A 23,548-nucleotide genomic window follows, 5' to 3' on the forward strand; every position below is an offset into this window, starting at 1 on the left:
TGTGAATTTTGATGGAAGTACATGACATCATGTACTGTAGTGACCTCCATGTACTATAGAGTCTTATTTTTTTTTTTAATCAAAGCTACATGCACCAGATATAACTACCAGGTTAAAGGAAGTAAAGAAGAACTTTTTAAATTCACCACAAGGGTGCAATCAGCAAAATCTGGAAAATGAGAAGCCAGGTACCAATTGTCCAGTATCTTCAAGAAATAATTTGCAAGGGGAAAAAAACAGATATGGAAAGATAATTATATATTAAAAAAGACTGAAGAGACATCAACCAAATGCAACAAATGGGCCTTGATTAGATTCTGGCTGAAACAAACTGTAAGATAAACAAACTGTATGATAAAATCTGGGAAAACTGAAAAATGTGATGTGATTATATTAAAGATCTCTTGTAAATTATTTTAGAAAATAATGGTACCATTGTTTTGTTTTGTTTTTGAGTCATTACCATTCAGAGATACATACTGAAATATTTAGGGATGAAATTACACAACGTCTGGGATTTGCTTCAGAATAATCCATCCATTGACAGTGGTCATGGGAGAGTGGTAGGAATAACGAGAAATAAGTTTGGCCATGCATAGATAATTTTTGAAGCTGGGTGATAATACATAAAAGTTCATTGTATTATTTTCTCTACTTTTATATATGTTTGTAAATTTTCATAATAAAAAGGAAAACAAATCAAGAAAAAACTTACATCAACATATTGAGAAAAGTTTTTCTCCACTATCAACTCCACATCTGGGAAAGGAATAGCCATACTCCTATCTTTAGCAGACATCCTTAGATGCACAATGCGATTCCCATTTTGTAGGACAGGCACAACATCAGGCAGCTCCCATATCACCGCAAGGTAAATATCATCTTCCTTACCCTTTAAGAGAAATCCAGTGAGTACATGAAAAATTCAATTAACTCTTTTATTTTGAGCTGTTTTAAAGATATAGAGAAAAATAGAGCAAACAGTGATATACCCACCACTCAGCTTTATCATATCTTAAGCACCATCTATCCCTCCCTAATATAATTCCTCTTTCTTCTTTACTCTCCAGAGGTAACAAGTACCTGAATATGGTTTTAGTCATGAAAGTTTATATACACACACTCACACACACACCCCCCCCATATTCAGGTTTTAGTCATATATATTGGGTAGGCCAAAAAGTTCGTTTGGGATTTTCCGTAGCATCTTAACATCTTTCTGGCCAACGCAATATATATTACATGATATTGCTTCCAGGCTTCTAACTTTTTATAAATGTTATCAAACTGTATGGATTCTGCTTCAACTTGCTTGTTTCACTTAATATTATATTTTTGAGATTTATACAAGTTATTACATGGAGCTCTAGTTCATTTATTTTTAACTGCTTTATAGTATTGTATGAATACACTATAATTTACTTATCCATTCTCCTACTGATGAGTGTTCCGGTTGTTGCCAATTTTTCACTGCGTTTTTTTTATGGACAGGTGCCATATTTTCTTGAGCATGTGCCTGGTGTAGAATTACCGAGTTGTAAGATATGCACACCATCAACTTCACTAGGTATTGCCAAGTGGCTCTTCAAGGTAGCATCCATTTCCACTTTCACCAGGGGTAAATAAAAGCTCTCCTTTCTTCACATTCTTGCCAAAACCTCGTTTTACTTGATTTTTAAATAATTATTTTTGACTGTCTGATGGGTTTAAAATAAGACATTTAAAAATTAATTTTAAAATTTGTTAATTACATTAATCACATTTTTCTAATTTAGTAAGTTGAACTTTTTTTTTTTTTTTTCATGTATTTGTGAGGCATCCAGCTTTCTTATCTGTCCTTTGTCCATTTTTCTGTTGGGCTGTTTCTTTTTCTTTTGGATTTGTGGAGCTTCTTTCGGTATTCTGGTTCCCAATCTTTTCTCAGTTACCTGGGGTGCAGTGGTCTTTTCTCAGTCTGTGACTTGTCCTTCTGCTTTGTTTTTTAAGGTAAATGTTTGTTTTTAATTTTACTGTAGTAAAGATATCTTTGTGATATCCCATCCATGAATATGGTATATCTCCATTTATTCAGGGTGTTTCTATGTCCTTTAAGATTTCCCACACCCCCACACAAAAATCTTGTATGTTATTGTTAGATTTATTTTAGGTACCTTAGATTTTTGTTTGCTGTTGTATTTATTTATTCTGTTTTCTAATTGGTTATTATTCATGAGATGCTCTTAGCTTTAGAATTTTCAATTTTTATATGGAAATAAAGGCCAATTTTTGAAGATTGGTTATTTTGTGAGCAGAGCAGGGATCTTCCTTAGTTGCAAAGCAGCTGTGGTAAAGTGGGGAGAATATTGGTCTAGGCATGATGACAATGTGTTTCTAGTCTTAGTTCTAGTGAGAACTTGGGCAAAGTGTATAACTTTATGGGGCCTTATTTTCCTTAGTTAATGGATAAAAGTCCTTCCATTTTTTAAAAAAAAAACTTTATGATTCTAGGTGTAGATCTAATATCTCTGTTATCTCATATCTATGTTAATTCAAAAGTATGAGCCAGTGGTACTCCCACATACTAGTTGATTCTTTGGTTAGCATTTGCACCATTGTGGGAGTAGAAGGAATCTCAGCAATATCCAAATAGTGATCTGATATTGATATACTGAGTAATAGCTTATTTAGGGTCATGGGCCCCCTTGATGGGATGAATTGGCTACAGTGGTTTTAATAAGTTTAGCTGGTTTCAACTGAACCACTTAGGAAGGTGGTTATCAGACTTTCTGAATTCATAGAGCACTAAATTTTAAAAATATTTTAAAAGATTGATTTAGAGTTACTAACATTTAATTTTGCTAGGAAAGAACATGGGGGAAAGGAGAGAGAAAACTCTATTATCATCATTTTATGAAAAGAAAGGCTATTTTAATACAAAAAAGTAAAACAGATAAAATCTTATAATTTTTGAAGTAAAATTAGGTTTATGAAAAATTATTCTTATTTTATTCATTTCATCTCTAATTGGTGAAACTTTTTATCTCAGATAGGTATTGACAAATAGGCCTTTAGGAATTGGTGCTCCAGAAAAACAGCAGTTCACATAATGCTAAGGGCATGTATTATGCTAATTGCTTCACAAAGAAAGGTCTTTTGCTTTAAGGGACTCACAAATAGGGCTATATGAGTAGACACACAAAGTAATGTGGATAGGAAGGAAGATCAAATAAAAAGAAATAAGTGGGGTTTTAGAATTTGAACTATTGGGGGAGGTTAATAAAAACCTCTGAACTCCCATAGTGCTTTGTTCATAATGTTAGAACAGTAATTTCTAATCAACCTATGGTTTTGTCAAAAAGGGTTTTGGGGCAAACTTATTCCAAATTTACTAAAATTTTTATGTACTCAATACAATTTTATCCTCTTAAAACTGAGATATGAAAAACTATACTGTTTTCTTCTCTGTGGTCTATGAAGTTTTATCAGTGGGTCAGTCAATTTAAAATCTGCCCTCCCATTACATGACTAAAGGACCTTGCCCAGAAAACTAGTATAGCGGTGATTTGTGAAGAGATCAGGCAACTGCACAAACATTTTTCTGAGACTTGAGAAAAGAAAACTAAGAATATAAGTACAAGAGAGACATGACATTTTAAACCATTAAAAACTGGTTTGAAGACATTAAAAAGAAGTACATAAAACTTATGGGGTCTCTACTTTACTTCATAATGCATTAGCAATGTTTCCTGAATAACTGAATGTGATACCTGAAGAATTTTTTGTTTTGTTTGTTTGTTTGTTTAATGCAGCTGAGAGTCTTGGAAGATAGAGTTTTGTTTCATCTTTTCTCCACTCTACTCCCAGCTTCAATGTCAGGAAGAACAACCTTCCTGCCCTCAACAGTTTCTGGGGACAAGCAGAGAAATGGGGTTTAGAGTTTGGGGAAAGAAAGTTATCATGGGCCTGTTCCGCCCTGGGCTGAATAAAAGCCTGGGAACCCTTATTCAGGGGGAGACTCCTAGGATGGGATTTAAGCACGGTGGTTCATCTGCAAATATGCTTAAATCCCCAGAGGTGTGTGTGGAGGGGACAATGTGTAGCATGGCTTATGCCTAGTTTCCCTTTCTTCCAAGGAAGTAGAGGAGTAGCTGAACAGGTGGACTAAGCCTTCTGTACTTTAGAAATTGGGAGAGTGAGAAGAGAATGGGCTTCAGAAAAGCTTATTGCCAGTGCCTCGACAGGGGACTGTTGTGGGGACTGCTAAACCCCAGCCCTCAAGAACACCATGGCTGTACATCCCACCCTTTGGGATTATCACATCATGCAATTTTCTAGTAGCCAAACCCCAGTGAGCAGAAAAAGAAATGTAGTTCAGTAGGCCTAGAATCTAGAGAGTAGAACAGACAAAACATGCAGAACAGATCCCAGACTAACTAGAACTGCTGGGAAGTATGATAACTTGAGCAAAACTGAACAGTACTTAAGGGAGTTCAAAACAGAAACAAAAACCAACACAACGTGATCTTCAAATTGAAGAATTTGGGGGCTTCCCTGGTGGCACAGTGGTTAAGAGTCCGCCTGCCGATGCAGGGAACACGGGTTCGTGCCCCAGTCCAGGAAGATCCCACATGCTGCGGAGCAGCTAGGCCCATGAGCCATGGCCTCTGAGTCTGCGCATCCAGAGCCTGTGCTCCACAACGGGAGAGGCCACAACAGTGAGAGGCCCGCGTACCACAAAAACAAAAAACAACAACAAAAAAATTTAAGAATTTGGTTAATGAGCTGAAGGAGAATCAACACCTGTCTGAGACTTGAATTAATAGCCTAGCAGTAGAGAAAATACTTCAAAACAGTTAGCAAAACTAAAATGAAACAAAAACACAGAGGAAAATATAAGAGATTTGGAGGACAGATTCAGAAGACCTAATATGCAAATAGTATGGGTTCCTGAATTAGAAAAAAAAACAGATGCCAAAGAGACATCTAATACACAAATCATAATTCAAAAAATCCTCTGAGCTGGAAGAAATACCTAGGACTTCAGATTGAAAGTCTCCTGTGGAATTGATGGGAGAAGATATACACATAGGCATAGACTTTAAACTTCAAGACAAAGAAAACGTCTTACAAATTTGCAGAGAGAAAGAATAAGTTGCTTACATGGGAAGACACAGAGAAGCTTTGGACTGCTCATTGGTAACACTGTCACTTCAAAACGGTGAAGTTACATATAGACTGAATAAAAGGTCCTGTAACTCAAGAATGCCAAAATATTTCCCAAGAGTTGGTGCTGATTTACACCAACATTAGCAGTGAATGAGTAGTCACATTGTTCCACAGCCTTGCTAAAACTCAGACTTACTTTTAAAATCAGTCTATTGGGTGTATTATATCTATTCAAATTCTAACTTAAAGTTACTAATAATGTTTAGCGGCTTTTCATGTTTATTGGCCTTTTGTGTTTTCTGTTTTGTGAAGTGTCTATCTTTTTTCATTTTTCTATTGAACTGTTTATCTTACTTATTATCTAAGATCTTTGGATACTAATCAAGTTGCAAATATTTTCTATAATTCTACTCTTGTCTTTTTGCTCTCATTATGGTGACTATTGATGGAGAAATGTTATTAATTCAAATAAATTAATCTTTTCCTTAATAACTAGTGATTTTAAAATATCATTTAAGATATTTCTTTATCCTGAGTTCATAAAAACAATCCCCTTAATTATCTGCTAAAAACCATATTGTTTTGTTTTTCAATTAATGTCTTGAAGTCATTAATCCACAAGGAATAGTCTTAGAGATCATGAAATCATGAAAATTCGAGTTCTTTTTTTCTCTCCCTGTGGGTATCTAGTTGCTCAAAAATGATTTATTGAAAAGTATATTCTTGCCACAAATACCTGCTATGCCATTTCTGCTGTATATGGATTTTTTTGTTGTTCTGTTACTCTCTGTGCCCAAACTTGGTTGTCCTGTTTCCTTATGAGCTTAATTATGTTACCTATGGTCTAAGATGAAGTTGTCTTCCTCCAGAATGAATTTGTGCTTGTTTCTGCCAGGTGCCTGGTGGAACTACCAGTATTGGATCACCTTAAACCAAGTTCATAGCTAAGATTTCCTTGACCACCTAAGTACTGCAAATCTAGGCGGCAAGCTAGGTTGCAAATGCACATGAGATCCTACCTGTGGTCAGTTTCTCAGGGACAGGGTTTGTCTCATCTTGTTTTGTTTTCCTACTCTTCTCCCTTGTTCCCTGCTTGGCTCAGTGTGAGGGCAGTCTTTCCTGGATTGCCCCTAGGAGGTTGGCTTTTTTCTTTCTGGTTCACCCTAATCTTGATAGTGTGATTTTGGGTCCCAGCATATTGTGGAGTTGGTATTAAACTCCTTGCCTTACACAGGCCCTGAGCCTTGACTTCTTTTGCCCCTTCTAATCTGGTGAGTTTTCAAAAATTGAACCCAGTTTACTTTGGAAAATGCCCTCAGGATGAAAGTAGCAGTGGTGTTTTGGTTCTCAATTTACCTTTCTCATTCTCCACTTTCACTAAAATTTTGGTCTGCTATTTACTTACTATATTGTCATCTCTTTAATGCTAGTTAGGAGATTTAGAAAATATATTATCCAGAAATTTTCATGGTTTTCAGTGGAGGATTGGTCTGAGTAATCTAGTTCACTAATATAGAATCCTGGGATTTAGAAAAAATATGTAGCATATGTGGAGCACACAAAATGTTTCTTGAATTGTGTTGAATTTAATTGGAAATCTGAGGAAAGAGAAATCTTCCCTGACTCCCAGATTAGGTTAGGCACCACCCACATCATTAATTTCTATAGCACTTTGTGCAAGCAATCATAACACTTGTAATAGGCGGATCAACATTAGTCTTTCTTATTAAATTGTAAGTCCCATTGTGAAAGGGGTTATCTTTCTGGTTCATGGTAAACATTTGGTAAATGATCACTGAACAAAACAAGTGAATGAAAGTATTCTAGAAAGTATGTAAATCAGACCATATTTACTTTAAATTGGCAGATAATAATAAGTGATAAGTAAATAATAAGATGTTAATAATAATAAGTGTATTTTCAACATTATCCTTATTGTAAAATTCCCCTGTCCAACATTAATAAAAATACCCTAAAATGCTCCATAGATTTACTATTGTATATCATACAAGGGGTTTCTTATATTTCTTACATTTCAGTCCTTAGTGAGCACCTACTCTGGGCAGAGCAAAAATACAAATATGAATAAGACAGGTTTTCAGTCCTCATCAAGTTAAATCTATAGAATTCTGGAGACATGGAAAATAATCAAAGTAAAATGCCACAATAGGACTAAAAGCAATTTTGATGTGAGAACAGCACCATGCTACTTTTTGCAGTTTTTAAAAAGGAGTGTTTATAACAACAGACATTGTCTGTTAGGAAGGGTATCTTGATGGTCAATTGCACTAACTTAAAACAGGGAAATTAATACACTGTCGCATTTTAGACTATATTACTAAGAAGTTCCTTTTTACAGTGCCATTTTTTAAGGGAGTAAGTGAGCTTGTTTTATTTATTACTTCTTTATTTATTTTTTAAACATTTCAGCAATTAAAGGTTCTGAGGGCTAAGTTGTTGGAGATGAGTTTGGTTTTATTTCATCTCTCTAAAGAGAAAGTAGGTTGGTAGACCAAGCCCTGATAAAAGCAAAGTTGGCAACACGAATGACACTGCATGAGCTGGGGCTGGGGGTGTGCATGTGTGTGTCAGGACCAGATGGTAAGAAGATGGGAAATAAAGAATAAGAATTCCAGTCTAAGGCCGTCTGTTGAACAAATGGTAAGCTATGAGAAAGACTAATGCCATCTCTAGCCAAAACTTTATTTGGGGCCAAAATTACACTTTCCTAACGACCCCCTTGCTTTGTGTCACTTTTTAGGTTCTTCCTTCACAGGCTGAAAACCCACAAGTGCTAACTACATGCCCCAGTTTTCAGGAATAATGCTACCTGCAAGTTCTGTTTTCTGAAGGAATGTGTTTATGTTTAGATGATATTTAAACTATTGCTTTATTTTGTCAATTCAGCAAAAAATAATCAGACCAAATTCTCATTTAGAGATGTGTTGACTTGGCTATCAATTTGTTTTCACTTTCCTGCAAATTATTTAATACATAATTAAACAGAATTGTGTTGATGCCACAACTGTTTTTCTCTCAATTATCTAAAAGGTCATTAAATTTTTCCTTTGGTCTATATATTATTCAAGTTTTAACTTCATTTCTCAGTATTTCATTTTATTTATTGAGGAAATTGAGTTCATCAGTAAGAACTCAACATTCTGAACAGGGTAGAATTACAAAGTAAATCTTTTAAAGGAAATTTACAACTATTTCTTTCCACTTTAGAGCTTCCTTTCTAGCACAGTGCCATTTTGGATTGCTCAAATAGCAAAGAAGGATTAGTTGAATCAAGAAAGTTTTTCACTCCTTTTTTCCAACAGTAGGGCTGTCAGTCATCGTAATCAATGCTACCTTAATGCAAGACTTTTTTTCTGATCTTAGCTTTCAGAAGGGGAATAATAAGGGCAATGAATCCCAGAGTTCTAGTCAGGGAAACATCCACTTCATAGCCAGGATAAGTAATCTAATTTTCTTTTTTATTTTATGTTCTATAAATTTTTATTGATTTTTTGGCCACGGCTCACAACTTGCAGGATCTTAGTTCCCCGACCAGCGATCAAACCCATGCCCCCTGCATTGGGAGTGCAGAGTCTTAACCACTGGACCACCACGGAAGTCCATAAATGATCTAGTTTTCATTTAAGAATGAAGAAGGCATTAGTGTTCTTAGGTGGTAATAGACTCACAGGAAAAAATAAATTAGTCTACCTCAATCCCTGTAAAACAGCCCTGAGCAGATGGCATTATTAACTATAAAGTAAACAAAGTAATTTTGGTGGCAAACTGAAAAAGTGACTTGAGCATCCCTGAATGCATTATGGGTTATAAGGTTCAGAGAGGAATCATTGCTCCCTTTCACAGAGTCTGCTGGGAAGCAGCTCTGCCAGGGAATTATCCCCAAATGAGGGTATAAACCATGTCAGACATGGCAGCTGTATATACATTTAATCTTTTTGATATCCACTCCAGAGGATCCCAGCTAATCCCTTCAGCAAACACTGGATGGGCAGGATGCTATGGCTGAGCAGCTATTCTTTTTTGTTCTTTGCTTGGACCTGGGCAATGTTAAAATTAGGAACATCCTAGGAAGGTTGGTGGAGAAATACTATCCTCAGCTGGCTGACAAGAGAGGATTTAAATGGGGATTATCCACACTCAGTTGATTTTCCCAAGAAGAGCATATAGAGTATGTAAAAATGGGATTGCAAACCTGGATCATTTTGATCTTCCCATTGCGCTCCAAAGCGAGGATCAAGTACTGGTGTTTTTCCTGAGCTTTCAGGAAAATCAGGCGTTGCAGCCAGTGCTCTTCCTCCTTCCAGTCTTTCCCTTCTGGTAACACTTTCATCTCTTGCCCGCTGCCAAAGTCCCAGATTTTAACTGTTCCTGAACACACAGAGAAAAGACTATATTGGCAAAAATAATGTATAGAAAGAATGACTTTTATCTCACAGAAAATTGATCTAACTGAAAGCTTTCTGCAACAGTTTATCCTAGGTTTATTTCCTACTGAGACTGCTATATGAGTCTCTCTAGCATTGCTGTGTACCAAATATATTTCTGTATGCCTTAATTTGTCACAGGCTGATAAAAAATAAACAGGACCAGCCAATGTCTTGAAATTTGCGACTGTTTTCTTTGAAAGTCTCAGACTCTCCTGTCTGAGCTTTCTGTCTTAAGTGGGTCTTTTCTGTCTTTATTCTCCCAATGCCTTCCAGTTTGCTAAGTACTCTTCAGTATCTATCATCAATCAATCTATCTATCTATCTATCTAATATCATGTCACAATGATTATTAATAGTCAAAAATCACTCCAATAGTGTCATTTCCTAAGGTGCTAATGTGTTTTAGGACTAGCTCCTACTGGTAACAAAAGGTTTAAAAGAATGCCAGCAGGTAGGAAACAGTCAAGCTTTGAGTTGTTTTTTTGTTACATAAGAAGGAAATGTAGAAAGGGTGTCATGTTTCTTCCTACATTTGAAATCGTACTTTCTTTATAGTTAACTTCATTCATTTAGGAGACCCTGATGAAGAGGCCAGGTGAGATGATAGCATACTTGTTGAATGCCTATTTCTGCATCATTACTCAGTGTACACTGATAATTATCTTCTAACATGGATTTTTATAGCGACCTCAGGGTTAAAAGCTAGTGTACTGCCCTTCACAGTACTTTTCCTCCCCTTCCTTAACCCTAACCTCAACCCCCTCCTCCTGCTTCTTATCTTCCAGTTCTAATTCTGCTGGGCATCCAGAATGTTTTCATTGTGCTGTTTTCCTTCCTTTATGCTAGGTTCCCTCCATCAGCAATACTCACAACCCCATCATTTTTTTTTTCACTAAAAACATCTTTAAACATTAATTAAATTCTCCCTATATACACAGCATGGTGGTAGGAGCAGGGGATGAAAAGTGAGCATCGTTTCTGCCTTCAAGGAATTTATGGTCATGTAGGAAGTCATATAAACAAGTAAAAGAAGTGATCATGCTCTCACTTACTCCTGGGTATGTGGACCACAGTCTCATGGCCCAGATTTCCTGCTAACTTAGGACTTTGGCAATAAGATTTAGTGGGGCAGAAAGCAGGGAGGATACTGCTCAGCTCTTCCCAGGTGATGGGTGGGTGAGAATGAGAGGGGACTGCTGGCTTGTGGGTAGAGTTGCTTTGGGAGCTAGAGAATCCTTTTCCTCAGGGTGTCCTAGACCCAGAGTCTTTGACAATTAACATGTACTTCTGAGGAGGACAAACTGTCACTAGCACTAACAAAGTGAAATATGACTTGCTTGCATGAAAATAATAGTATCTCAGTCATTTATACGAATTTCTTAGTGCTTATGCTGGGCAATGGTCATGTGCATTGCTCAGAATTTCTAATTTTCATATGTATGCAGGATGTGCTGATAGAGCAGTTAAGACTGCTTTCTTAAGAACTCTCCTACATGAAGAGCAGTTGCATTTATTCACACCTCATCAACTCAGCATTCATGATTTTATTTCATGTGTACTGTTATCTGCGTACACTTTAAAAACTCAGATTTTCATATCAAGATATTCAGTCAGTCCATCCATTGGCTTACAAGCAAGAATTTATTTAGTAAATATATACCTAGAAGAAATATATTCTGAGTAGTGATGCAGATGGTCATATTGTCTAGATAAAGCGGTTCTTTCGTGGGAGTTCAGAACAAGGTAAGGTGAAAGAAGAGGCAGGCTATAGTTCTCTGGTTCTAGCAAGTTCTATGCAGTTCCCCACAGCATGAGCAGCAAATGACACAGCACAACTGGAGCAGGACATCCTCTCAAGTGTCACATGACACATGCCCTTAAGCAGCTTAGACTTATAAACAAGTCCAGTATAGAATTCTAGGTGTGATATAGCAAAGTTGGATGATATTTTGTCTGGTCCCATATTGTCAGTAAAAATATTATCAGAAGCACTAAATAGAATGTCTGTCTCTTAGCTGATGGTACCCAAAATTAGAAGGACAGAATGAGTCAGTGTAATACAGATAAGTCTCAGTCAGAACAGAATGAGATGGTATACGTGAAAGACTTTGCAAACTGAAAAGCAACTATATAAGTGTAACGTAAGGATTGATTATTTTGAACGACAGTATCAGGACATTAATGCCAGTTAGAGAAGAGCCTATCACTATTCAGTCAGGCACAGCACTCTCACTGGCACGTTTACATATTCCAGCCTGATTCATGCTTCCCCTCTAACCCAAACAACTTGTAATGAGATCCTAGAACGAATTCTCAGGACACTAAAGCAGGGAGGCTATACTCTGGATATTAGTCTGACCATTATATGCTCCTGTAGCAAAAAGAAATCCACTTTCATCAATAGCTGCAGAAGTCAGTTCAACATTGAAGCCATGAGGGTCTAAAATCTGGTATATTTGGAGGCCAGTTTCGAGTTCCCATACCTACAGGAAAGAACAAAACAATCAAATAATCCATAAGCCCTTCAGTTTTCGTCAATTTTACAATATTCAAAATAGCCTCAAAATTGGTACAATGCACATCTAACACCTCTCTCAACATTCTGCCATGAATGTTGGTTTGATCAAAGAAAGGTCTAAAAGATGTTGCGCTGTCTAATAGTTACTTTGCTACCCTGGAGTGTGTCTGTAACATATGTAGGTAGGTTGACACTAGCAGCAACTATTCCAGGCAGCCCCTGTCTGTCCAGGAAGTAGTCAATTGCTCCTGTAAGCACAAAGCAAGCTTAGCAGCAAGATAGAAATGTAACAGTTATGAGTTCAGTGGACAAAGAAATCAAATTGAATTTATTCTTTTTTTAATAGATCTTTATTGGAGTATAATTGCTTCACAATACTGTGTTAGTTTCTGTTGTACAACAAAGTGAAATCAGCCATATGCATATATATATCCCCATATCCCCTCCCTCTTGAGCCTCCCTCCCTCTAAGTCATCACAAAGCACCGAGCTGATCTCCCCGTCCTATGCTGCTGCTTCCCACTAGCTAACTATTTTACTCTTTATTGACACTCATCCAAATTAGCTAGGGGTCACAGGACAGAATCTGTGGTTAACAGCATGAAATCTGAGAGAGTCATGAGGAAAGGGCTCACTGACCTTTCCAAGGAGTGTTCTGATTAGGGACATGTGCCCAGCTCTTAACAGAGAGAAAAGGGGAAGGGAGGGCAAGGGAGTCTGAGACTTCAGAGAAGTCTGTATGTGTAATTAGGCTGGGTATAATCAGAAAATCTAGAAACACATCAAGTCTCATCACTGTCTCTTTGGAAATGCAGTAGAAGCTTTAGACTTGCAGTCTTTCAGTCTGAATCTTTCCCTTTTCATGTATCTGCCATTGTCAGGTGTATGTTAGACTGTCAGTAAACAATAAAATTGAACTGGCAACACAGTTTATACTCAAGATATTTGGGGACAGGGACAGTGTAAACACAGGGCCAGAGATGGGAAGGTGCACTGTTGCTCCAGGGAACTGAAAGTCAGTTGCTGCACCTGGAGTGAAAGAGGGCAAGTGGGAGAAGGAGTAGTTGATGTAATAAATAGTCCGGAGACCAGATAACAAAGGGCCCCCGACTGAGCTGTGGCAGAGCCAAGATCTGAAAGAAGCCAGTCTGGACCTTAAGTCCATGCTCTTAACCTTTGTGTGTCACTGGGTATAGCTGAGGTCCTGAAGGGAGAATGAAGAATGAGGGCCACTGCATGAAGGGGTCTCAGAGGCCACCCATTTCCTGGCCTAAAGTATGATCCCTTGCCAACCAATCAGGTATGAAAACTCACCTAGATGCCTTCCTTTCCCCTTCTCCCCTTGCAGGGAAGACATTTTCTCCTTAAGAGGTCAGTATTTTATGAAAACAGACAGGTTTTAGTTTTAGTTTCCCTCTACTTATTCTGTAGGCATTATCAGAAATAACTGATAATTAAATGAACTTAGGAGATTTGGGCCGGAGGAAGTCTCTAGCAGATAAGCACAGAAGGTCAAAATTGAGAGGGCATTTGAGGAGTCTCCAGATGAAGGCTTTCTCCGGTTCCCTGTGTCTCCTTTTGGAGAGCATGCATGAAATAAAAGGATAAACACTGGAAGTACACACCTCCAGCCATCACTGCTAGATGACTTCAGGGGTCATAATTACAGATACAGTTAGGATGGTCAAGTACTCTGGCCTTTAGGGAACACATTAATGACATGGCCTGAGGATTGCAGAGGAAAGGACTTGGGTATTCACCTCAGGCAAACCTGGGTTCATATCCCAGCCACAATGCTTACTAGTTATATGAACTTGGGCAAGTTGCCTTGATCTCTGAGTCCTAATTTCCACATCTTTAAAATGGAACTCTTTATCTGTCCACAGAGAACTAGTACAAGGATTAAACAAGATCATAGATTTAAGGCACCATAAGGTTCCATGTCCTGCACCTATAGGGGTTATAGGAAACATCTATACATTTCTTCCCCTTCCTTCTTAACATTCTCTTTCCCGTGGCTCAGCTTAAAAAGTTTACACACACACACACACACACACACACACACACACACACACACACACTAGTTTTTTCTCCTGGATATATTTCCCTTAAAATTCCTATTTTGATTGTAAAGACTACCTTCATTTTTTAATTGAGTGTGTAGCTTAATAACAAGCAGTATGAGCTGGATTAAAATGCTTGTTTTTCATGTGTTCATGAAAGCTTAAAAATAGCTCTAATGTAGGGTTCCATCATATGTGCCATTACATTTATTTAGTCACTTAAGGACTTGCCTATAAGAAGAGAAAATTCTATCTTCTTTCGCTTTTTCTTCCTGAAGAGTCAATATGTACTCACCTTAATTAAAGACTCAGAGCAGATAGTAAGTACTTGGTGAAAATATTTGTTGTAAAGCATGACATTGATTTCTCGTTCATGGGTGTGAGGAACCCGTTTCGCATCTTGTATCATCCTAGTCAAAGGATACATGTCCATAACCCTAGATCCTGGAACAGAAATAAGAATCTCATAAATACCCAATATTAGAAGATTTGAATCACAAAGGATTTTATTCAACCAGTTGCATTTGCAAATAGTTGATCAGTGAGATTATTAATATCAGTGAGATTATTAATGCCTAGGAAACCTAATGAGGTGAAAATACATCCATTTCTTCAAAAATATTTTTGACAAATAAAACAAATATGATTCAGCCAGAGAAAAGTATTCATTTGGGGCTTCATTAATATTCAAGTGTAGGGCATTTGGGCTTCCTTGATATCTGTTTTTCAGTGACCACTATTTTCCTATTTTTTATAGTCTACTTAGTGAAGTGGAGATTAAGCTACCAAAGGCTGACCCTTCATATTGGTTTTCTCTAGTCTCTCCAAAGAAGTCTCTCAAACAGCAGCAAAATTGTCAGCAGGAGTTAATAAACACTTTCTTAAAGTGTTTAAATTTTTTTTTTTTACCAGTAATAAAATTGAATCTGTAATAATAAAAAATTATTCCCAACAAACAAAAGTCCAGGACCATCTAAAGTGTTTAAATTTTAAGATAAAGTCTACTCATGTGTTAAAGAGGAATGGAGGTGGCTCTTCTGGTAGTAGTTCTCAATTCAAATACATCTGGATGGAAATATGAGAAGGATGTGGTAACCAGGTAATCAAACAACACATGGAACGCCTTCATAGGTTCTTTGACATTACACTGACTGTAACTGACTTTATCCAAACTGACAACAAAGTTAGATATTATGCTTATGAACAAGTGGTAATCCTCTACATCAGCAGTCCCCAACCTTTTTGGCACCAGGGACCAGTTTTGTGGAAGACAATTTTTCCATGGACTGGGGAGGGGAGGATGGTTTGGGGATGATTCAAGTGCATTACATTTATTGTGCACTTTATTTCTATTATTATTACATTGTAATATATAATGAAATAATTATAACACTCACCATAATACAGAATCAGTGGGAGCCCTGAGCTTGTTTTCACTTGCCATTCACTGGTAGGGTTTTGATATGAGTCTGCAAGCAACTGATTTATTATGGTCTCTGTGCAGTCAAACCTCTCTGCTAATGATGATCTGTATTTGCAGCCACTCCCCAGCACTAGCATCACCACCTCAGCTCCACCTCAGATCATCAGGCATTAGATTCTCATAAGAAGTGCACAACCTAGATCCCTCACATGCATAGTTGACAGTAGGGTTCACACTCCTATGAGAATCTAATGTCGCGGCTGATCTGACAGGAGGTGGAGCTCAGGAGGTAATATGAGCAATGGGGAGCAGCTGTAAATACAGATGAAGTTTTGCTCACTCGCCCACCACTCACCTCCTGCTGTGTGGCCCGGTTCCTAACAGACTATGGACCAGTACCGGTCTGTGTCCCAGGGGTTGGGGACCCCTGCTCTACACGTTTGGCTAGATACACAACTACTATGGAAACAATGCGGTACAAAGAAAGAAAGTGGATCCAGGAGTCAGAAGCTTTGGGACTGAATCCCAGCTCTATGTTTCAACTAGTATCCTTCTACTAGTCAGTTGAAATATTTAATATTCAGTTTTGACATTTATAAAATAAGATAAATATTAATTCCTACCTTAAGTGGTGGTTGTGCAGATCAAGTGAAATAAAATCCATGAAAGCATTTTGTGGAAGAACTAATCAAATGGTAGTTGTTTTAATAGAGTAACAATAACAACAACAATGGTGACAGTTACAACAACATATTCTACAATGTTGTGTTGCTGTCATTGGGGTTTAGAAGATTACTATGGCTGCTTCATTTGAATGAAAGCACAAATTAAAATCTGAGAGATAAGCTTCATGCAGTTCTGATGTCAAGTTGATGGTTGCAGTCAACGTATGCAATTTTAGTGATTAAGCAATACACAAAGCTCTATACTTTTGTAAGCAGAATACTATCAGAATTACATAATATTGGGATGCATCTTTTATTTTCTGATTGTTTTTTGTGTTTTTCTTATTACCTTGATACTTGAGTCTTTAGTTACTCTGATGATAAATGGGATGAAGATGCTGAGCCCAGCAATCAAACATGCAGTTTGGGGCACTAAGAGAAAATTTGCTTGTAGTCATTTTTATGTTATTTTTAGAGGAGGTAGTATAGAGGAGGGGTACTTACAACTAGAAGTAAGTTCTGTTTTACAAGGTGGAAAATTATCTATCAAGCACGAAGTGCTATTTCACTTCTAATCCAGAAAAAAACCCAAAAGTTAAAAAATAATTATATTCTCTACCAGCAGAGATATCACCAATCATTCCTCTGCCCTAATTAATCCCACAGGAACTCAGAGCAGGTAGTCAGTGGAAAAATGCTTAGGAAATGCATTCTGGGTTGATGTTCCAGAAAGAATAAGTATTGTCAATACCGTTCATTTCTTCTAAACCTTCTTCTGAGAGCAGGCACGTAAATAGTGTTCAACCCAAATGCCAAACAGAGGCTTTTGTCTCTTTAGTCAGCACCTTTCTAAGGGGCAGCAGGAAAAGGGGACAACAAATCTGTTGGCCTCAGTGCTGGGGGTTCTGTCATTCAGGACTCTATCCTCTCTCTCCACTCTTCTTTGTCTAGAAGTGGGAGGGTCAACACACTCCTCACCGAGTAACTGTCTCAGTACCAGAGTGCATGGGGCCAAATTGCCTCCTTGAGGAAAAGGGGCACTGACTCAGCATGCTGGTGCAGCCACTCTAAGATGCATCATATTCCTGCTCCTGATGGTCAAGACAGAGCTGGATTTGCCCTACGTGTAGCAGCAGCTTACATCCCACTTCTCTGCTTAACCCCACCACCTTGACTCCTAGGTTCAAGACCTCATCCACCAAGCTATAGAAAGATAGGAAGGAACAGGATTGAATTCAGTTACCGATTGTGAGGAATCACAGTTTATAAATTTCCCATCTAGTTTTGTTTCTCTTCTAGTCAGTGATAAAGTGCTAGTTAAAAAAAGGTAAAACATCAACATATGAGTTTTATGTGCCATTAATTGGGTGCACTTACCTGTAACAAGCATGCCATGATTGGAATCAAATACCATAGAGTAAATCTGCATGTCTCCTGGTCCTCCCTGGCTATCATGGAAGACTTGTAATAGTGAAAGAGTCTGTATATTCCACACCCTGAAAACCTGGAGGGATAAAGAACACTGGTCACCATTTTTCCACTTTACTTTCCCTACTCAAAGCTATTTAGGTGAACCATTTTTAGAGTCTACAATATGCTCCTAAAAACTTGTAGGAAATTATGATTTACATATGAGCACTCATTTGCTAAACTTTAATTTGGTTCTTGATTCAATTGTTATTCATTAATATCAGAAGAAAATAAAAGCAGTGACTAAAAGTTTGCCTACAGGAACTAGATTTTTCTATCCTTACAGAAGAGAGGAGAAAGACATAGTACTTATTATCCTTTAAGAATTTGGAGGCATGATAAAGGACTGGCCATGATTAACAGTTGAACTGAAGCCATATTTCTCTTTACACTGTGGATTAGAAAATAGAGAGAAGGCATAGTTTTGGTGGAGGGTTTCAAATTGCTCTTCCATGACTTAAGAAGATGAGAAAATCTTACTAAATGAGGTTTCGAAGAACCCTCCCCTCTTCCTGTCTAGGGATGTAAGAATTACAGAAAGCAGTTTTTAGGGATGGTGTAGATATAGGAAGAGTATAGGAAAATAGGTTATTAGAGCTCTCCTTTGAGGAAGGAAACAGAACTATGTCATTACTCAGATAGAACATGTGTTGATATAATAGAAAGAACAGGAAAGTACAGATTCAGCAAAACTTGGTCAAGTTTACTTTGTCACTTGAAATTAGTATTCTTCATTATTCTGTTTGTTTTTTTTTTTAGAAAGTTAGTGTGATTGATTTCAGGAAAAAAAGTGTGACTTGATTAAGGATTATGTTTCCTAGCATGCAACAGCATTAAATAATATTTTTATATTATAAGAGTCATTATATATATTACCTATCACTATATATTACTAATTAAATTGGAATATTTGTTGAATAAATGAGTGATAATTTTATAGAACTACATATAAAACTTTGATAAGTAGTTTTGTTAACAGAGATACTGGCTTCTTATTTGAGACACTTAGAATTTGGTTAATTAAATTAGAAACTTCACTATTGTGAAGGCAGGTTGGTCCTTATATGTAGAAGCATAAAAGTGTCAAAATCATGTGATTAGGAGCTTTGGCTCACATTTATACACTCTGTAGGCCACTATTACTCAGAACATGTACAACTGGGAGTTACTTCTTTTGTTCTCATAAAAATACAAGTTTGGGGATTAGCTAGAACATTGAAATTTATCAGTGTTTGCATCACAGAGTAAGCAAGTGTAATGGACTCTTTATAAACTTAAGTTCAGGGTCTATTTATGAATTAGGTTCAGAGAGACAAGTAGGGGAAAAATCTAAAAGTGGAATCAAGGAGAGCCAAAGAAATTTATCTCTGTTCTAATTGTTTTATTTATTTATGGCTGCATTGGGTCTTTGTTGCTGTGCATGGGCTTTCCCTAGCTGCGGCGAGCGGGGGCTACTCTTCATTGCGGTGCGGTGGCTTCACTTGTTGTGGAGCATGGGCTCTAGGTGTGCAGGCTTCAGTAGTTGCAGCTCATGGGCCCAGTAGTTGTGGCTCGTGAGCTCTAGAGCACAGGCTCAGTAGTTGTGGCGGACAGGCTTAATTGCTCCATGGCATATGGGATCTTCCCAGACCAGGGCTCGAACCTGTGTTCCCTGCATTGGCAGGCAGATTGTTAACCACTGCACCACCAGGGAAGTCCGTAACTATTTTTGATTCTATAGTTTTGGCTGAGATACTTCATGGTTGGCAGTCTTTTTACTGTACCTGTATATGCTCAGAATTGTGGTTGGAGGAAAGAACAAGGGATGAAGCAAAAGAGGTTTTGGGTTTCAGTTCTAGCCCATCATTTAAATTCCTTAAGCCTCGGTTTTCTTGTTTCTAGAATGGACATGAAACACCAGTACTCTCCACCTCAATGAATTGGTGTGAACATGTTTTGAAACCAGTGATGTTTCAAATCACTCTATGGAGTGATTCTATTTTCTTTATCATATTTCTCTTTTCTTCAGTTCTTTAGGTCTTTTGTGGGTTTTTAGGGAAGTGGTGATTATTGGGCTGGCAGAAGGCACAAAGACTCATTCTGCTGCGTCTCTCCTCTAGGTTTTTCTGCTGCCCTCTCCCCATAGGCTGTCTTAGTTACTGTCATACCAAACTGCTTCCAATTTCCAAAACATCTTTCTCTTTATTGTCTATGTGCATTCACACATACTCTTCCTATCATCTACTATTTCCTCTCTATCTAGCTAACTGTTACTCTTTCTTTAAATCTGTCATAAAGAGAATTAAAGAGTTAGAGTTCAGGTCAGAATACTGCAATAAATTTATGCCTCACTCTGCCATTTCTTCTCCAAACACAGAGAAATAGTAGAGAAAATATAAAAAGAGAGAGGAAAAAGAAATAGCAAGGCTTCAAAGCAAGATATATAATCTCTACAGATCCAACTAAGAGAGGCATACAAAGCAGTGAGTGGGCTCCAGCCAGAGCCTGGGCACTTGTTTGGAACAGACAGTGGCATCAGGGGAGCAGCTCCTGCAGGGCAGACAGGACCAAAAGCACTATCACTACTCCATGGCAGCACCCAGAGCAGGTCTCCCAGTTCAGGAAAAGGAGACTGAGAAGCAATAGGCTGTGCTCTATTTTCATCTGGAGGCATAGTTTATGAAAGTTGTAAGATCAGTGAAAGGGAGGGATGCTGCCTTCTGACCAGAAACTAAACCAAGGCAACCTCTGGCTCAGGGACTAGACCTATTTCTAGACTGGGGCCCAAGGGGCTATGTGAAAGATGGTTGCAGATGTGGAGGAGCTAGCATATAGACACACACACACACACACACATACAGACACATGCCCCTAAATATTAAAAAGAAACTATAATTTTTAGAAAATTTTAGAGGAGGATATCTTTATGAACTTAAGAGTTAAAAAAGATTTCTTCCTGTTTAAAAGACTTTATTTTAGGGTTTTCCACCTTTTTTAAAAAGTGAATCAGCTATACACATATCCACTCTTTTTTAGATTCTTTTCCCATATAGGCCATTACAGAGTATTAAGTAGAGTTCCCTGTGCTATACAGTAGGTCATTACAAGTTATCTGTTTCATATATAGTAGTGTGTGTATGTCAATCCCAATCTCCCAATTTATCCCTCCTCCCCCCGCTCCACCACTGGTGACCGTGTTTGTTTTCTACATCTGTGACTCCATTCTGTTTTGTAAATAAGTTCATTTGTATCATTTTTTTAGGTTTCACATATAAGCAATATCATATGATATTTGTCTTTCTCTGACTGACTTACTTCACTTAGTACGACAGTCTCGAGATAATGAGCATTCACTGAACCTATTGTGGTAATCATTTCATGATGTATGTAAGTCAGATCATTATGCCATACACCTTAATCTCATACAGTGTTATACGTCAGTTATATTTCAGTAAAACTGAGGGAAAATAAATAAATTACTGATAAAAGCCTTATTTTTAGACACTGAATTTCTCACTCCCTAATATTTCCCTTCCTTTTTATTTTTTAAACCAATATAAGCAATAGCACAATGAATATCCTTTAACATAGATCTCTGGGCACTTTGATGATGATGATTTTTTTTTTTTTTTTTTTGCGGTACGCAGGCCTCTCACTGCTGTGGCTTCTCCCGTTGCGGAGCACAGGCTCCGGACGCGAAGGCTCAGCATCCATGGCTCACGGGCCCAGCCGCTCCGTGGCATGTGGGATCTTCCCGGATCGGGGCACGAACCTGTGTCCCCTGCATCGGCAGGGGGACTCTCAACCACTGCACCACCAGGGAAGCCCCTGGTTATTTTATTAGAATAAAAATTTATTTTATTAGCCCACGAATTTTTGCCAGCTTTACCCCCCAATAGTACTATGTGAACATGTCTGTATTCTTTGCCATCTCCCTCTTCCCTCCTCCTTTTTTCCTACTGATTTGTTAACATTTTTTGTTTGTTTAAGAATATTATTCCAGTTTATGTCATTTTTGTTGCATTTTTCCCCATTCTGCTGTCTTTCTTTATCCTTTTTTATGGGTAAAAGAAGGCTGTCTGGGCTCAGGACAGATACAGGATTGGCTACACTTTTTTTTTTTTTTTTTTTTTTTGCGGTACGCGGGCCTCTCACGGGTGTGGCCTCTCCCGTTGCAGAGCACAGGCTCCGGACGCGCAGGCTCAGCGGCCATGGCTCACGGGCCCAGTCGCTCCGCGGCATGTGGGATCTTCTCGGACCGGGGCACGAACCCGTGTCCCCTGCATCAGCAGGCGGACTTTCAACCACTGCGCCACCAGGGAAGCCCGGCTACACTTATTTAATGCAAGTTATTTAGATGTCATTTTCCTTTACATGTGCAAAATTGAGATAATTACAGGGTTGTTATTAGCATCAAGTAAGTTGTGATGTAAAATAATGAGCACAGTGTGTGCCTCTTAGTAAGCATTTGATAAATGATAGCTATTATAATAATTTACAGTTTGAATGTTTATGTAGTCACATTTATTTTTTTTGTTCAGCCATAGGTGTTATGCCTAGGAATTACCTGATGGCTACATGAATATTCACCTGTGTTTTTTTCTGGAAAATCTTAGGACTACCAAGGTTTTATATTTTACATTTAAAATCTTTAATCCGTATGGAATGCATTTTGTTGTTAATTGTGAAATGATGATCTGATTACTTATTTTTTCCTAATATAGTTAATCAGTTTTCCCAACATTTAATGAACAAACAATCCTTTGCTCACAGATTTAAAATGCTACTTTTATCATATACGAAATTCCCATTCACACTCATGTGTGAATTTTCTCTTTTGTTTCATAGATGTGTCTACTGATGCATTGACTGCTGTTCTGTTTTATTTATTGAGGCTTTACTATAATTTTTAATATCTGATAGGGAAAGTGTCATCTTGTAATCATATCTTCCAAAGTTTCTAGGATATTCTTTTATGTCAACACTTTTACATTAAATTTGGCAAACTAATGTCTAAATAATCCTGAATAACATTAAGTGTATAGCTTAATTTGATGGAGAGTATCTTTTACAGTATAATACTCCCATTTAGGAAAGTCCCTACATTCATGTTCTTAAATAAAAGTACCTCAGAATAGCTTCATAGTTAACAATATTAATAGTGAATATTGCTTGTTAAGATTATTTCTAGGCATTTCATACATTTTTGCTCTTGTGAATGCTACTACCCCTTTGACCATTGTTTTCTGTTTCTGCTCTTACACAGAAATTTATTTTTATAAATTGCTACTATCAATATAACCAGCCACTTTACCAAATTTATATGCTCTAAAACTTTTTGAATTTTTCCAGCAATCACATTATTTGCAAATATGCAGTCTCCTCATTTCTAATAGTTGTAAGTCATTTTTCTTTTTTTATAACATTATTTAGAACATTTAAAACACTGTGTAGTCATAGCAATAACAACAGAAATCTGTCTTTGTTCCTTCTTTGCTTTTTTAAAAATTGAAGTAGAGTTGATTTACAATGTTGTGTTAGTTTCTGGTGTACAACAAAGTGATTCAGTTATACATTATATATTGTTTTTCATATTCTTTTTCATTATGGTTTATTACAGGATATTGAATATAGTTCCCTGTGCTATACAGTAGGACCTTGTTGTTTATCTAGTTTATATATAGTAGTTTGTATCTGCTAATCCCAAACTCCTAATTTATCCCTCCCCCACTCCCTTTCCCCTTTCGTAACCGTAAGTTTGTTATCTATGTCTAGAAATCCTTATTTTTTCTGTCTTTAATGATCATGGGAGGGCTATATTGTGTTTTACTATTGAGG

General features: G+C 37.4%; 1 protein-coding gene across 1 annotated transcript in view; it reads right to left on the reverse strand.

Annotated features, from left to right (window-relative positions):
* The window catches only part of WDR64 (WD repeat domain 64), a 149,971-nt gene that overhangs the window by 65,179 nt on the left and 61,244 nt on the right, over window positions 1-23,548 (reverse strand). Inside the window, exons 11-15 of the mRNA XM_033851972.2 lie at window positions 17,639-17,765; window positions 14,469-14,617; window positions 11,953-12,076; window positions 9,359-9,534; window positions 716-892 (exon numbers count right to left, since the gene is read on the reverse strand). Of these exons, the coding sequence (XP_033707863.1) occupies window positions 716-892; window positions 9,359-9,534; window positions 11,953-12,076; window positions 14,469-14,617; window positions 17,639-17,765 (753 nt within the window). The remainder of the gene's footprint in view (window positions 1-715; window positions 893-9,358; window positions 9,535-11,952; window positions 12,077-14,468; window positions 14,618-17,638; window positions 17,766-23,548) is intronic.

This window comes from Tursiops truncatus, chromosome 1 (assembly GCF_011762595.2).
Source record: "Tursiops truncatus isolate mTurTru1 chromosome 1, mTurTru1.mat.Y, whole genome shotgun sequence".
Lineage (NCBI taxonomy): Eukaryota > Metazoa > Chordata > Mammalia > Artiodactyla > Delphinidae > Tursiops > Tursiops truncatus.